The sequence below is a fragment of the Leucoraja erinacea genome, chromosome 10 (assembly GCF_028641065.1).
Source record: "Leucoraja erinacea ecotype New England chromosome 10, Leri_hhj_1, whole genome shotgun sequence".
Taxonomy (NCBI): Eukaryota; Metazoa; Chordata; class Chondrichthyes; order Rajiformes; family Rajidae; genus Leucoraja; species Leucoraja erinaceus.
Genome location: NC_073386.1, coordinates 44,560,491 through 44,578,394, shown reverse-complemented (window position 1 = coordinate 44,578,394; position 17,904 = coordinate 44,560,491). Strand labels below are relative to the sequence as shown.

The window sequence follows — 17,904 nt, the reverse complement described above, 5'->3', positions numbered from 1 at the left end:
GGAATCACAAATTGGATCGAATGCCCTCGTCTGCTGCTAATTGGTTTGGTAAATTTTGTAATCTATGCCGAGCTGACCATTTAACATTTTGTAAAAACAGGTCAAACGGTGAGCTTCACGTCTGTCTTGGAGAGGGTTCCATCCCAGTGAATTCAGAAGTTCGCATACCCTCTCCCATACCCTCTCCCATCCCTGCACATGCCCTCTCTTCCCCTTCTTCTCGGCATACCCTCCCTCCCTGCCAACCCTCCCCTCCCCTCCCCTGCATGCTTGTCCCCTCCCTGCCCCCTCCCTGCCCCCTCCACACTCCCTCACTCTTGCCCCCTCTACTCACTGGCGTTTCTGCTCCATCCTTGGATTTGCCGCTTCGTGTTGCACCTTTGTGAGCCCGGGGGAAACAGCACTGTTTAGAGTCAGCGCACAACAACTGTCCATACTTTTGGCGAAGATAGACACAAAAAGCTGGAGTAACTCAGCGGGACAGGCAGCATGTCTGGTGACGTGTCCAGACCCTTCTTCAGACCACATACTTTTGGCGAACCGGGTGTTAATTCACGTTATCTACGTTAATTTCACATTTTAAAGTTATCGAGGAGATAATTTGACATCAGTACAGTTGGGGTTCCGGTCGCACTTCGTCTCAGCTATTTCCCATCCGCTCAAAGGGAGGGTCTCTCGTATCGTGGATTTAAGGTGAATATTGATTTGCAGTCCCAAATTTAAACAACGTTTGAACTAAATGCATATAATTTATATTCGCGAGTGATCAAAAAGCGAAAACATGAAAACAGTCGCGGGCTCGAAATCTAAATCGGACAATATATCGTCAAGTATAAACTACATATCAGTATGATGAATAATACATTGGATGTATAATTTGTGTTTTGCTGTGACTGAAGTAGTAAAGATTCATCACCTACAGCAGAGTGGAGAATAAGCGGAACCATTGTCGGGGCCGAGCCCTTTCCGCGGTGGCACCGTGAGCTTGTGCTGGGTGTCGTGGTCGCCATGGTTGCAGAGTGGGCCTAGGCCGCCAGCAGTCGGGTAAGAGGGCAGCAACGCCCAGTTCAACGTTATATTTTCATAAACATATATGAAAAAACACATAGCCCTAAGCTTTGATGAAAATAGAGGTAGTTTAACAGCATACTAGAGCCCATCTGTTTTGTTTGGCTATTAAATAAGCGGGAGCAACAGAAGTTACGAGTGGAGTTTCAAGTCGCGGTCTGGCGTAGTACTAGTAGGAGGAAGTTTAGCAGATTTATATAAAACAATCTTAATCGTTTTGGAAACCTGAATATGAAAACCTGCGAAATCGCTTTTAACCCGCTCAAAAGTTTGGAATTATTTTGGGCTTGGATTTTTGAGTGGTTTTCATTACGACAATAGTGAAATAGAGACCTTTCCAAATTTTGAGGAACATCGGATAAATATTAGGGGCAGTGGAAATGCCACGAGTGAGATGTATTTCACAGATAATAAGTAGAATTCCATGCGAGGGAAACCGTATTGTGAGCTTCATATCCTTTAACACAAATCTGTTAATTTACAACTCGCCAAAATATCGTATTAAGTTCTTGCTAAGTAACTGAAGGTACACAAAAATGCTGGAGAAACTCAGCGGGTGCAGCAGCATCTATGGAGCGAAGGAAATAGGCAACGTTTCGGGCCGAAACCCTTCTTCAGATTTGCTAAGTAACTGTTATTTCTGAACTATCAATAAATAGACAAGGATGAAATCAATCCCAATGTCTTTATATTTCCAAGATCATGTCTCCTGCATGCATCAAGTTTGGTGAAGTTGTTCAATCACAGTGAGCAATCCATCCAGGCTCTAAATCATGTTTGTCAATGGACATTGTTTGCCTTCCCAGAGGGTCCTTGTGCAACTGGTAAAATGTGTCCACTTTATCTGTTAATAAAAGCTATTGTATCCCTGCTGCTATCTGGTTACGTTTTGTTGAATCATTAGTTAACCTATTTAAACTGGTATCTTCACAATATCCAATTAGCTTGGTTCACTAGTCTGTATTTTGTTACAACCATAACCGTTCTCTTCCACCTACATTCCTTCCTCTGTCTTCAAAATCTGCAACTCTTCTTTCCTTATGTCACACCTTTTGCCCTTTCATCTCTGGCCTTTGTCCAACCATCTGCATATCAAAACCCCCCATCATTTGTATCCACCTATAATTTCCCAGGCTTTGTCCTGCACCTCCTCTCTTCCAGCTTTCATTATTTATCCATGTTCTCCACTGAGTTGCTCCAATACTACCTTTTTTTTTGTAAACCAGCATCTGCAATTCCTTGTTTGACTTAACACTTACCGACTGAAAATTAAAAAATTACAACATTCTTTGCGAATTTTTCAGAATGTCTAATTGGCAAGGACGGAACACACCTAATACAAGAAAATCAGCACAATCTGAAGCTAGCAGATCTCAGTATAATGAAGAAGAAACTTTTTACAGAAACTGTAGAGCAGCTTACCTGGCTGTATTTGGTACCAGTTTGGAGAGTATCACTTCCAAAGATCAACTCTGCCTGGGTAAATATTAGTTAATTAAGGTTATATATTTTGCTTTTACATTGGTGCTGGACTGTCAAAGAGGCAAAATATATAAACAGCATTGCCTTGTGGGAAGGATATTAGATGAATGAAAGGGCGATAGCTGTTGTTGCTTTATTTCTTTGACCAATATAGAAATTGCATGGATTGTTTGTGTGAAATTGGTAAGCTAAATGGCCAAGGCCTTCATTATGAATTTCTGATAGTACCAGAGCAAAGATGAATGTGGAAAATTTGTAATAATAGCAATTCTTTGAAATTTTGGGATGAATCGGACCTGTTGAAATTTAACTGGATGTGTCCAACAATGATCTTTCATCAGAACAGTACACATGAGTTAATGTGTTATTGGGCTGTGGTGCTATTTTGGTTAAGTTCGTGACCCAAATCACGTAACTACCTGAATTTTTAACATATTGTGTAAAAATATTATAGAAATCACACCTGAAACTCGTCAAGAACAAAACTTGCACATATTTAAAAAATATTTCCGAGTAGTAATTGTCCAATCGATGCTCATTTGACATTGCGTCAGACGGCAATTGACCAATCGCGCACTTTGTTTCATGGTAGCTATGTGAATTGTTCGTTCTAAGCTTCCCCCAGTTTAGTTTCAGTCAAAAATCACTGAATCAAGCACTTGAACAACTAATCTATATTTTAACAAAACACAATTACAGTTCAACTACTGTACCTATCCCACCGCGGGTTTGATCCTCGTTTCTGCCTGATCAAGCCCTCTAGGCCTCACTCAAACAGAGACACGCCAGAAGGCCACGCAGTCCGAAGCGCTCTCCCAGAAGATCGACGCTGGACCTCGTGGCAGCGGACTTTTACAGGTCCCAGGTCCTTGAGGGGTCGAACCACATGGGGGTGGTCTCTGAACAATCCAATTACAGATATCGATTAACCCCATACATAACAGACATTTCCCTAACCCAATAATACAGCAGCTAATACATTGTATTCAAACAGGACTTCTCAAGGAAGCCAACTTAGCAATATTTACCCTGATCTGCAAGAAACCCAGACAAGGCTCAATACCTCATTCAATCAACACTCGGCAAAGTAGAACTCTGCAACATTATTTACAATTATTTACAAGGTGTATGTTTGGTTTGCAGTCATCCAATCCATTATATGCATTTTGCACCTAATTGACAGGGTCTGCAAATGTTCTTGTTCTTTTCCTGCAGCTTGTATCTAGGCTCTTGACACACTGGCATCACTCCGCAGTTCTGCAGAGAGCAATTCCAAATTGACCAAATCTCTCAGCAGTCCTGAAGCTTTTACCCCATTTTAAAGTCCTAGCCTCTCCAATTTGGCCAGGATTAACAGCTAAGCAGTGAGCACTCTGGGATCATGGCTGCCTTCTAATTAAATCAAAACAATAGCAAGGTTTCGAAGAAATAAAGGTAATGCTAACCTAGCTGATAATTTTGTTTTACAATTGATTTATCTTTGTAAGTTATGATGTGAACTGTTAAATAAAAATGATAAATAACAAATGTAGAGAGTTAGGATTAGGGTCGGTCAGTCAGAAGTCAGTCGGTCGGTCAGTCAATCAGTCTGTCGGTCGGGCTGTCAGTAGGCTGGTGGATGCTGTGAAGGGTCGGTCGGGCTGTCGGGTCGCCGGTGGGTGCTGCGAGTGGTCAGTCGGGCTGTCGGACCATCGGTGGGTACTGCGAGTGGCCGGTCAGGTCGCCGGTGGGTGCTGCAAGGGGTCAGTCGGGCTGTCGGACGGCCAGTGTTGCAGCGAGCGAGTGGGTGGACTGACGGAGCTGGCACTATGGGGGTGCTGAAGGAGACCCGGGCGGCATGCAGGGCAGTGCTGCTCCCCACCATCATCACCATGATGATCCAGAAGGGCATGCTGGCCGAGGTGGATGCGCTTAGTGACCACACTTATGGAGCCCGCAGCCGGCCTTATACCTATATATATATATATATATATGGTATAATAATATATGGTTTAAATAGACAGCAGCACGGAATTGCTGCCTCAAACGCAAGAAGAGTTAGAAGGCTCCCCATGGAATAATATGAGCATTGAACACTAGATGGCACTTACTTTTTCGATCTCATTTTCTAATTAGCTTAATTAATTAATGTGCAACTTTTGGCACTGACGAGTTATGACTTCCTTCTCAATTATATATTATCTAAATCTGTGCAAAATTTCAAATAGTTCCCAGAGGTCATGGGTCACGAAAGTTACATTTTAGACACATTTTCGATGCTCGGCCCACGTCTCTAACAATTAAATACTACTTTAGCTCTGCAATACAGATGAATGTTGTCAGGTATTACGAAGAGACAAATGGCAGGTAGAATTTAATATGGGGAAAGTGAGATTATGCACTTGGGTAAGAATATAATTTTCTTTTCTAGTTTCCGCATTTAATATTGGATTTTTGAGGAAGCTTGCTATGTGCAAATTGGATGCAAGGTTTTTAACTTAAAAATGATTATCCCAAAAGCACTTCCCGTAATTAGATTTCTGGTGCTTTGAGATGACTTGAGGTTGCAACAGATTATTTAGTCTGCCCATCTCTCTATCATTCTTTTTTTTAATTATTTGCTGATGTGCTTACATTATAGCTCTCCAGCAAGCTGGAAGGAATCCTACCAGAAGGACACTTGGAAAATACTGGACTCAGCATACCAAGAAGTTAAATTTTGATGACTTTTGTGAGATCTTGAAAAAAGAGAAACCCATAGACAAAAATGAATTGATGAAAGCCTTCAGGAAAATGGATTTAAATAATGATGGCTTCATTACACAGGAAGAACTTTACAAAGTACTCACCACTGTAAGTATTTTCTTCTTCCTTTGTTTAAAACAAACATTGTTTATGCCAAAATGAACCCGTTAGAAATTGAACTTTTCAGCAATGTCTTCAAGAACCGATGAACCAGTGCAATATGTGAGAATGCAAGGTCACAAAGTATGATATCGATATTCCAACATTATTTTAACTCGGTACTTGGACCACTATTCCACATAACTTTGACATAGTTGGGTTGATTTGTGGATGTGCTTCGAATAGCGGATGGTATTGACAGAACTGGCGTCCTGGTGCCTTCGTAACAACCTAAAGCTCAATGCTCTTAAGATAGTGGAATTGATAATGGACTTTAGGAGAGCTCCCCCTCCCCTCCCCCCACTCACCATCACCAACACCACAGTCACATCTGTGGAGTCTTTTAAGTTCCTTGGAACCATCATCTCTAAGGGGGGCCACCATCGACTTCACAGTCAAAAAGGCCCAACAGAAGATGCACTTCCTGCGGCAGCGGAGGAAGCACAATCTGCCACAGGCAATGATGGTCCAATTCTACATGGCCATCGTTGAGTCTCCTCACCTTCTGCATCATGGTCTGGTTTCGCTCGGCCACCAAGCATGACATCCAGAGGCTGCAGCGAATCGTCCGATCAGCTGAGAAAGTCGTTGGCTGCAACCTTCCCCCTCCCCCCCCCATTGACAAACTGTACACTGCAAGGGCCAGGAAGTGAGCAGGTAAGATCATCTCTAACCCCTCTCACCCTGGCCACAAACTCTTTGAATCACTTCCCTCTGGAAGGCGACTCTGGACTATCAACCAGACATAAAAACAGCTTTTTTTCCTCGAGTAATAGCTCTGCTCAATAACTAAAAGTCTGTAGCTTAATTTTGCTCTGGTATTTTATTTCATCCACACATTTAAACTGTAATGTATTATTATTTATTAATGTTTTATGTGTCATTCTCTAATTGTTACTGTATGTCGTGTTGTTACTTGCGAGCGGAGCACCAAGGCAAATTCCTTGTATGTATACATTCTAGGCCAATAAACTTATTCATTCATTCACATGAGGGACCTCTGTATCAATCACCAAAATTACTGCAATCGTGGTCCAATATACCAAGGAAGGTCTCCTTTCTTTTTCTCAAATGTTATAGTTTTTTTTTAATGTTCCACTCTTCCTTTCATGAAGATGCCAACTCTCGGGGAGTGGTACAATTTCAAAAGGACTGGCAGTCTTTCAGTACCTTAATTAATCTTATTTGGTCTACATTGCTTGTATTATAGTTTGTTCTTCAGACATGGCAACAGCAGCCACTTGCTTTTGCATGTCCTCATTTTTATTTTACATTGGGCAGCACAGTGGTGCAATTGGTGTTGCTTCTACCTCACAACCTTAAAGACCAAAGTTTAATCAAGACCTCGGGTACTGTTCGTGTGGAGTTTGCTCGTTCCCCATGTGACCACGTGGATTTCCTCCAGGTGTTCTGGTGTCCTACCACATTCCAAAAATGTGTGGAATTACAGGGCAATTACTCTGTAAATTGCCCCTAGTGTTTAGGAAATGGATGAGAAAGTGGAATAACATGGAGTTAGTGTGAATGGGTGATCAACTGTCAGCATGGAGTTGAAGGTTCCATGCTGTATTTCTAAACTAAACTAATTTGTTGAAATCTGCATATGCCATTTGTAATGCTGTTAACTTGATCCAACGTATCTGGGGCACACTTTCATTATGCTTGACTTCTGTCTATCAGCCCAAAAGCCATGGAAATATCACTTTTGCTAATATATTTGCCAATAGTCCAAGTCCATCTGAGTCACTAGCCCATCCTAGAATATAGAAAACATTCTGCCCATATCCTGTTGCCCAACCCAAAATGTTCTAATGTTCTGAAGAAGGGTTTCGGCCCGAAACGTTGCCTATTTCCTTCGCTCCATAGATGCTGCTGCACCCGCCGAGTTTCTCCATCATTTTTGTGTACCTTTGTTCTAATTCAGAGATTGTTTTAGGTCTGGGAACATATTAAATAAGACAATGGACTCTCATATTAACTATAACTAGTTTATTAACAAAATAAAACATTTAGGACCGGGTTTAACAAAAGATAAAATACAGGACCATCTTGACCATCTCCACTTCAGCACCATTGACTTCATGACGTCAATAACTAACTCCCTCGTCTTGCTGTCGTGAGTGTAAATGGAATGGAGTAAAAGGCTGAGAAGGCATCCTTAAGGGGCACTGCGGCGAGAACTATTGTGGAAGATGTTTTGTTGCCTATCCTCACTGATTATGGTCTTTGGGTCAGGAAGCAGAGGATCCAGGAGCTGAATGGGCTACTGACTAGTCTAGAAATTTAGAGATGAGTTTGGTTGGGATTATGGTGTTGAAATCATTATGGTTCTAACTTGAATCCCTGTACACACACTATGTGTTGATTTTAGACTTTAAGACATTAGACTTTAAAGATACACTGTGGAAGCAGGCCATTTAACCCAACAAGCCCACATCACCCTATACACTGGCATTATTTTGCACACTAAGAACAACTTACAATTTACAGTAGTCAATTAACTGACAAACCTGTATGATTTTGGAGTGCGGGAGGAAACCAGAGCACCCAGAGAAAACCCACGTGGATACAGGGAGAACGTACAAACTCCATACAGCCAGCACAGGATTGAACCCGGGTGTCTGGTGCTGTAAGGCAGCAACGCTACGTCAGCACTGTTCCGCACTGTTTCTGCACATTGCATACAGTTTTTTTGAAGTTTTCATTTTTTTCTTTCATGTTAATAGCATATTAGAGGAAGGGAAGGTGGAGAAATACAAGAGAGACACAATAGACTATAAATGCTAAAATGCAGAGGCTTGAAGTTTGCATAGTGGGAAGTTGTGTAAACCACCAGGATGCCACTCCACAGTGTACTGATTGTGGATTTAAAATTCTAGGTCAAAATTGCGTGGGAGCTAAATGATTGCTGAGACTTAATCATAGAATTAAAACTGACAACCCATTGTATTGCTGATAAAGCATGGTATTTCAGAAAAGATGTTAAGTCATGTTCTGTCCTCCCTCTCAGATGAATCTTCCCATGGTTTATTGGAAGGAGAACTTTGTTCCCAGTGTTCTGGCAGTATTTATGTCTGAATGATGGGTCATTATTACATTGCTATTTAAGGGGCCATGCTGTAGGCACATTGGCTGTTATATTAATTACCAAATAGCAGAAACTACTGTTGGATGTTCTGTAAGATGCCATGTTATTGTAATTAATATTCATTTTCTTTGAGCAAGGCATGGAAGCAGTTCATTTGCTTAATGTAAAATCTTTAAGCTGCTTTTCTATACTCATTAAAGAGTATATGAGCTTTATTATTTTATCGAGTTCAAGACTATATATTGATTTGAAGGTACCTAACTTTTCCCTTCATGAAACTTTCCTGACTTGTTTGCATTAAAGGAGCAGTGATTTTAAGATCAGGAAATGAACATTAGGCTTAACATGCCAAATTATTTTATGTAGATTACAGTACCATCATACTACCATCTTGGAATTTTTTTAAAAACTCCTATTGTTCTATAGGATTAATTACATTTGTTTTCGTAGTGATTGAATTCATTTTGATTAATATTTTGCTTCGGAAAAGTAGCCCTTGACTTCCTTCTGTACTCCTAACTTCCAGAGTGTGAATTTTGTATTTACTGACACTTGAGTCCTTCATGAAAAATAACAATTTGACTGGAGCAGATTTGCAATTTTTCCAGATAATCTTGTAAAAATTCAATGAGTTCTTCTCAGTATTTGATGTTACGTTGTATCTCTTTTTAGTTGAAAAGCACTTTTGAAAAGTCAGTGATTTTTTTTTTTTTTACATAACATCCTGATGCCGCATGACCAATTGTTCTGGTGTTTTATTTGCAGAAAGGTGAGAGAATGACACGTGAAGAAGTGAAAATGGTTATGGATGAAGCTGATAGTAATAATGATGGAAAATTGGACTATAATGAGGTATGGAAATGTAACATAGTTTTCACATAGGGTAGTTCTTGCATTTATCTTGCCCCCTATAGTATATTGAGGTCATTGCAGCTGGACTCATTTGCTGAATATTTCAATGTTGCTTCACAGCAACAAAATCCTCTTGATCAAGACTATAGTGTCCTGGTGTATGTGAAATATGCCTTGATCCCCCTCTTCTCCTCTGTAATTGTCTCCTAGCTTCTGAAATTATTTCACCATACTTATCTCTTTAAATTCTCTCTCAAATGACCCATCTTCATTTGCCTATTGTGATTGTATTAGATTAGATTAGATTAGATTAGATTAGATAGCCTTTATTGTCATTCAGACCGAAGTCTGAACGAAATTGCAGCAGTTATACATATATCTATCTATCTATCTATCTATCTATCTATCTATAAAACTCTGGGGCCATCCGACCGACTGCCGACCGGCGCCCTTCCTGCCTTTCGATTCGTGCCCGATACTCGCAGATGTCCAATCGGAATGGCCGATGCTCGCAGATGTCCAATCGGAATGGATCCATTTGCATGTACGGCTGCCGGCTGCATTTCTTCCTTTGATTCATTGCCACGCCCAATCCAGACGCTCAATCTCCGAGATCTTTTCCATTTCGGTAGAGATTTCGCTTTTCTTTCTAAGTATCCGCTCCTCATTACATTTCGTCGTGTTGAAGTGCACGTTTTTAATCAAATCCTTCTCCCCCCCCCCCCCCCCCCCCCCACACACCCAAGTATTTCAAAATTAACTGGCTTCTCCATTTACATGTCAGCTTCCAACACACTTCGAAACAAAGTTGCAAGACAGGAACACTCTGAACTTTTCACTGCTGCAGCAGGCAGGGGAGGTGCCATTGGATTTTTTTTTTGAATCCACTGCTGAGGGAGGCAGGGCAGTGCTGGAATCTTACTTTTGGGAGCGGCTTCAGTTCCATTGGAGGAGACGGGTGCATGGTGGAATATTGGGTTGGGGGATCACACCATTGGGGGAGCAGACCCAACGGGTCTGCACTTGGTCTAGTAATACAATAAAAACAACAATAAACACGTATTAACATCCACCGCAGTGAGTCTACCCAGCATCTCCTCACTGTGATGGAGGCAAAAGTCTTAGGTCTGCAGTCTCTTCCCTCCTCTTCTCCCTCTGCGCTGAGGCTGATACATAGAAACATAGAAACATAGAAATTAGGTGCTGGAGTAGGCCATTCGGCCCTTCGAGCCTGCACCGCCATTCAATATGATCATGGCTGATCATCCAACTCAGTATCCCGTACCTGCCTTCTCTCCATACGCTCTGATCCCCTTAGCCACAAGGGCCACATCTAACTCCCTCTTAAATATAGCCAATGAACTGGCCTCGACTACCCTCTGCGGCAGAGAGTTCCAGAGATTCACCACTCTCTGTGTGAAAAAAGTTCTTCTCATCTCGGTTTTAAAGGATTTCCTCCTTATCCTTATCCTTAAGCTGTGACCCCTTGTTCTGGACTTCCCCAACATCGGGAGCAATCTTCCTGCATCTAGCCTGTCCAACCCCTTAAGAATTCTGTAAGTTTCTATAAGATCCCCTCTCAATCTCCTAAATTCTAGAGAGTATAAACCAAGTTAACCAGTCTTTCTTCATAAGACAGTCCTGACATCCCAGGAATCAGTCTGGTGAACCTTCTCTGTACTCCCTCTATGGCAATAATGTCTTTCCTCAGATTTGGAGACCAAAACTGTACGCAATACTCCAGGTGTGGTCTCACCAAGACCCTGTACAACTGCAGTAGAACCTCCCTGCTCATATACTCAAATCCTTTTGCTATGAATGCTAACATACCATTCGCCTCCTTCACTGCCTGCTGCACCTGCATGCCTACTTTCAATGACTGGTGTACCATGACACCCAGGTCTCGCTGCATCTCCCCTTTTCCTAGTCGGGCACCATTTAGATAATAGTCTGCTTTCCTGTTTTTGCCACCAAAATGGATAACCTCACATTTATCCACATTATACTGCATCTGCCAAACAATTGCCCACTCACCCAGCCTATCCAAGTCACCTTGCAGTCTCCTAGCATCCTCCTCACAGCTACCACTGCCCCACAGCTTAGTGTCATCCGCAAACTTGGAGATATTGCCTTAAATTCCCTCATCCAGATCATTAATATATATTGTAAATAGCTGGGGTCCCAGCACTGAGCCTTGAGGTACCCCACTAGTCACTGCCTGCCATTGTGAAAAGGACCCGTTTACTCCTACTCTTTGCTTCCTGTTTTCCAGCCAGTTCTCTATCCACATCAATACTGAACCCCCAATGCCGTGTACTTTAAGTTTGTATACTAATCTCTTATGTGGGACCTTGTCGAAAGCCTTCTGGAAGTCCAGATACACCACATCCACTGGTTCTCCCCTATCCACACTACTAGTTACATCCTCGAAAAATTCTATAAGATTCGTCAGACATGATTTACCTTTCGTAAATCCATGCTGACTTTGTCCAATGATTTCACCACTTTCCAAATGTGCTGCTATCCCATCTTTAATAACTGACTCTAGCAGTTTCCCCACTACCGATGTTAGACTAACTGGTCTGTAATTCCCCGTTTTCTCTCTCCCTCCCTTCTTAAAAAGTGGGGTTACGTTTGCTACCCGCCAATCCTCAGGAACTACTCCAGAATCTAAAGAGTTTTGAAAGATTATTACTAATCCACCCACTATTTCTGGAGCTACTTTTTTAAGTAGCTACTTCCTTAAGTACCCCCGGGCGATGTTATAAATCAGTCCCGCGGCTCAACCACCGCGGCCCGGGGTGGTTGAATCTGCCGCCCACCAGTCCTGCAGACGCAGCCGCTGGCCCGCGGCCGAACCCCGGACTCAGGCCACCACCGCCAGAACACCGTCCCAGCCACCCTCGGGTGAGTACCGTACCGTCTACAGCCTCGGGCTGGGCCGCCCCGACATGGGCGCCGAACCTCCCCCGGACCGGGCCGCCCCGACATGGGCGTCGCTTCTTCCCTGGGCCGGGCCGCCCCGACTTGGGCGTCGCTTCTTCCCCGGGCCGAGCCACCCCGACTCGGGCGTCGCTTCTTCCCCGGGCTGGGCCGCCCCGACTTGGGCGTCGCTTCTTCCCCGGGCCGAGCCACCCCGACTCGGGCGTCGCTTCTTCCCCGGGCTGGGCCGCCCCGACTTGGGCGTCGCTTCTTCCCCGGGCCGAGCCACCCCGACTTGGGCGTCGCTTCTTCCCCGGGCCGAGCCACCCCGACTTGGGCGTCGCTTCTTCCCCGGGCCGGGCCGCCCCGACTTGGGCGTCGCTTCTCCCTCTGGCCGGGCTGCCTCGACTTGGGCGTCGCTTCTCCCTCGGGCCGGGCCGCCCCGACTTGGGCGCCAAACCTCCCTCTGGCTGCGAGCGCCGCACCTCCCCGAGCTCTGCCGCTCTTACGGGAGCTTCGTTCCACCCTCGGGCTGGCCGCCCTCACGGGCAAAGATCCTAGAGGAGCAAGATAGACCACTCCTTCGAAATCCAATGGACTGGCGTGTAATACGTGACGGAACGTCACGGCCGCCATTTTTCAATGCGACACGCGACTTCCGGTATTCCACCCGCTGTGATCCAAAGCAAAGATTATAGAGCTCCGCTATAATCTTTGATCCAAAGCAAAGATCCTCGAGTATCTTGTAGCGGGAACAGCCCCCTCCTTTGCGTAGTTTCCCTTGCATTGTATTGCTTTAACACACACTGCACAAAATTAAATTTAACGTATACATATTTTATATATTTATATGAATGTGTGACTGTGTGTGAGAGGCAAGTTAGAGATAATTAAGTTTATTCTCATGGATCAGAAGCGACTTTGATTTAAATAATCACTATTAATTTATTTGTCTTGTAAGATGATATACATAAACCATAAAGGCAATTATATATATAATTATATAGTAATAATATATATATATGCATATATATATATTTATACCCACATATATATACACATTCATATATACACACATACATACGTATACACATACATATGCACACATACAAATACACGCATACATATGGTTACATTTATATGCATACATACACACATATAAACATATATATACACACACATATACATATACATGCATATATACACATACATGCATATATACACATACATATATATTTATACATATGATTAACATGTAGAGGAACCAACGAGAGAGCAGGCTATTTTAGACTGGGTATTGAGTAATGAGGAAGGGTTAGTTAGCAATCTTGTTGTACGTGCCCCCTTGGGCAAGAGTGACCATAATATGGTTGAGTTCTTCATTAGGCAGGCAGTGACTAGTGGGGTACCGCAAGGCTCAGTGCTGGGACCCCAGCTATTTACAATATATATTAATGATCTGGATGAGGGAATTGAAGGCAATATCTCCAAGTTTGCGGATGACACTAAGCTGGGGGGCAGTGTTAGCTGTGAGGAGGATGCTAGGAGACTGCAAGGTGACTTGGATAGGCTGGGTGAGTGGGCAAATGTTTGGCAGATGCAGTATAATGTGGATAAATGTGAGGTTATCCATTTTGGTGGCAAAAACAGGAAAGCAGACTATTATCTAAATGGTGGCCGACTAGGAAAAGGGGAGATGCAGCGAGACCTGGGTGTCATGGTACACCAGTCATTGAAAGCAGGCATGCAGGTGCAGCAGGCAGTGAAGAAAGCGAATGGTATGTTAGCTTTCATAGCAAAAGGATTTGAGTATAGGAGCAGGGAGGTTCTACTGCAGTTGTACAGGGTCTTGGTGAGACCACACCTGGAGTATTGCGTACAGTTTTGGTCTCCAAATCTGAGGAAGGACATTATTGCCATAGAGGGAGTGCAGAGAAGGTTCACAAGACTGATTCCTGGGATGTCAGGACTGTCTTATGAAGAAAGACTGGATAGACTTGGTTTATACTCTCTAGAATTTAGGAGATTGAGAGGGGATCTTATAGAAACTTACAAAATTCTTAAGGGGTTGGACAGGCTAGATGCAGGAAGATTGCTCCCGATGTTGGGGAAGTCCAGGACAAGGGTTCACAGCTTAAGGATAAGGGGGAAATCCTTTAAAACCGAGATGAGAAGAACCTTTTTTCACACAGAGAGCGGTGAATCTCTGGAACTCTCTGCCGCAGAGGGTAGTCGAGGCCAGTTCATTGGCTATATTTAAGAGGGAGTTAGATGTGGCCCTTGTGGCTAAGGGGATCAGAGGGTATGGAGAGAAGGCAGGTACGAGATACAGAGTTGGATGATCAGCCATGATCATATTGAATGGCGGTGCAGGCTCGAAGGGCCGAATGGCCTACTCCTGCACCTAATTTCTATGTTTCTATGTTTCTATTATTTTCCAACGATCAATAGATTTATGATCAGTTCCTGTGGATTGGAGGATAGCTAATGCTATCCCACTTTTCAAGAAAGGAGCGAGAGAGAAAACGGGGAATTACAGACCAGTTAGCCTGACTTTGGTGGTGCGAAAGATGCTGGAGTCAATTATTAAAGATGTAATAATGGGGCATTTGGATAGCAGTAAAAGGATTAGTCCAAGTCAACATGGATTTATGATTTTACAATGCATTTAAGCCTCTCCCATTTTTATGAGATGCATTCCTGGAATATGTAGGAAGTTTATTGTAACCTAGTGCTACTTGCCTGAACAATGGATGATATATCACTTAAATGCAATTGTTTTCAGTTGTGTGGAGAGACCTGTATATTGAAAATGTGTTTTGCCTCTAATATGTCAATTTACCTTAAATGTAGAAGAGCTTATTAAAATCTTCTTACAAAGACCATTAAGTATTTTCTTTCTATCCTCTTTTGGACCCAAGGCATAGCAGGAGCTGCCAACTCTCACGAAGAGGTAAGGCAGGGAGAGATGGAAGGGAGGGAGAGAGGGAAGGGAGGGAGATCGCGAAGAGAGGGGGAGAGAGAGAGAGAGAGAGATCGAGAGAAGAGAGGGGAGCGAGAGATCGAGAGGAGGGGAGAGAGAGGGAGAAGGGGGAGAGATCGAGAGGAGGGGAGGGAGAGGGGGGAGGGAGAAGGGGGACAGGGAGAAGGGGGAGAGAGAGAGTGGAACGATAGCACATTATAACGCGCAGCCGTCCCATTCCGACCAAAGATTATAGAGCAGAGCTCCACTAGTATCTTTGATTGCGGCCGCCACCACCGAACCCCCCGACCCACCATTGCACCCTAAGATGATAGAGCAGTTATATAATATTTGATTGCACCCTTCTTCACGGCGGGCTTGTGATCTTTGCTTGTGATGTCTTGACAATTCGAGGAATATAATGGGTAACAGCCGCCCATTCTCGGACTTGAATCTGAGCTCGAAAAATCCCGTGGTCACTGGACCTAATGTGTCCGCGGGCCACATTGATAAGACCAATCCCTTACAAGAACAAAACCAAAAACGTACAGAAGTGTTTAAATTGTCTTTATTATTGTGGTAAGTAAAGAACTATTAAAAATAAGTCTAATAACTTTACAATGTACCGACAAACCCAGTTTCCCAATGGCCGTTGATGGGAGAACAGAAAATAACATTTTCACGACAGAATATCGACTGAAAATAATAAAAATATTTTCTCACCTTTCTTTTTTATTGGGGAACCTAAAGAATGACAGGTCGGGTCGTTTAGATTTACGATTAGAATACTTGATAGCAGAGCAGTGAGATGAAATTTAGATAAGGGCGCCATGACAGTGTGGGGGACGCCCAATAAATGCCTCGAAAAATGGCGTCGACGATCACACACGTCATACTACGCGTTTTTCGAGGAGTGGTCTATCTTGCTCCTCTAGGATCTTTGCTCACGGGAGCGTCCCAACCTCTCACAGGCCAGCCCTGAGCCGGACCACCCTCATGGGAGCGAGCTCAGGGCAAGTCCTGACGGGCTCTGCCTCCGGAGCCTCGAGGTCGTCAGCTCCATTAGACCTCGGCGCAGACGGAGGCAGAGAAGGGGAATACGACAAAAAAGTCGCATTCCCCCGCAGGGAGAGACTGCAAACCCCGTTTCAACCCCCCCCCCCCCCACATCTTTCCACATTTCATTTTACAACATTTGAATTAACCAAATCCTCAATTTGTTTTCTTATGTCTGCCTTTAAATTCAGCTTCTCCATTCTCATCTAATTTCTCTGCTATCCAGCCTTTTTGGACATTTGCTTCCGTGTCAACCTTTCAACCATATTCATGGATATCCTCTCATCCATCTCACATCACATTGCTTCAAATAGAAAAATAATGTGCTGCGACGGTACAAGGTCAGATATGACCACGGTGCCACACGGCAGACTGTGGTGTTGCGCATATCCTCTGGCCACGGGCCTGGCTCACCCACTGTCCTCAAGGGGCAAAACACCCAGCCCTGTCCTGCTCGTCACTGAAGCCCAGAGAGGAGGGTAAAGAGATCCAAAATGGCGGCAGTGGCGGACGCAGGGAACAAAGGGCCAGTAGATGAACCAGCTGTGGGTGGCAGTGCAGTGCACTTCTACGGTGGAGGAATGGGACACAGGAAGGTCTACAGCAGCCTAGGGTGCGGCTGGACCAGATGCAGCTCTAAGAGACCAAGCACGCAGACAAGATGCAACAGCTGCATGGAGCGGTGGAGCAGCAGTGGAGGATACGTAGCTATGTTTGGCCAGGCTGGCCCTGCAATGCCAGGATAGTTGTCGTACATGGCCAGGTTAAAAACTCTGCATTTACATCAACTGAGACCTGAAGATGGTGCCACAATCTGGCGCTGCTTTGTACTATCTCAGTGCCCTAATCTTATACACTTGTACTGAACCTAAGATGTGTATATGTACAGCAATACTTTTACTGAACTGTATGCAAAAAAAAGTGTCACTGTACCTCTGTACATGTGACAATATAAAGTACCATTGGACCACTGATGTCTCTTGAATTGTTTAACAGACATGAATTATCAATTGGCCAACTAATATTTATTTTGTTTGAGGGTTTTTGTAGTTCTATTTTGTATAAAGAGATTTTGCAGGAGCCCACAAAGCATGTTATCACAATTGTGGTGGGATGGGGAAGACAAGCAAAGTATTTAGGAGACGGAAGAAGGGAAACTGAGGGTTGGAGGACACAATTAAGATAGTTCAGTGAACGGGAGTAACAAAGAGAAAAGAAAAAAAAGGGAAAAATGATGTGTTTGCACATATATTCATTAATAAGTCCATGTTAATAGAGTCTGGTCTTGAATCATTTGGGACCTCCTTACCATTTGCACAAGACCGTACTCTGTTGAGTCCATATGGTACTAGTGTGCATCAGCCATTCTATGTTAAAATAAATCAAACACAGGCATTTTCTGCTCTCAGAACTGGTGAAAGCAAGGCTTTGCAATCCTCGGGGACTGCCAAAAAAGATGTTTACTGAAACTTAGAGCTTCAATTGATTTTTTTTCATCCATTCTAATTAAAAAAACGATGGAACTGTTGCATTTTTTATTTACACATCAGTAAAACACTTTGTTGAAAACATGTTTTTATTACGCCAGCCA

General features: G+C 43.5%; 1 protein-coding gene across 2 annotated transcripts in view; it reads left to right on the top strand.

Moving 5' to 3' along the window:
- Positions 1-905: 905 nt before the first annotated feature.
- The window catches only part of efcab7 (EF-hand calcium binding domain 7), a 59,642-nt gene continuing 42,643 nt past the window's right edge, over positions 906-17,904 (top strand). For both annotated transcript variants that reach the window (XM_055642084.1, XM_055642082.1), the window contains exons 1-4: positions 906-1,044; positions 2,373-2,548; positions 5,171-5,382; positions 9,287-9,373. In XM_055642084.1, the coding sequence (XP_055498059.1) occupies positions 2,374-2,548; positions 5,171-5,382; positions 9,287-9,373 (474 nt within the window). In that variant the 5' untranslated portion in view covers positions 906-1,044; position 2,373. The remainder of the gene's footprint in view (positions 1,045-2,372; positions 2,549-5,170; positions 5,383-9,286; positions 9,374-17,904) is intronic.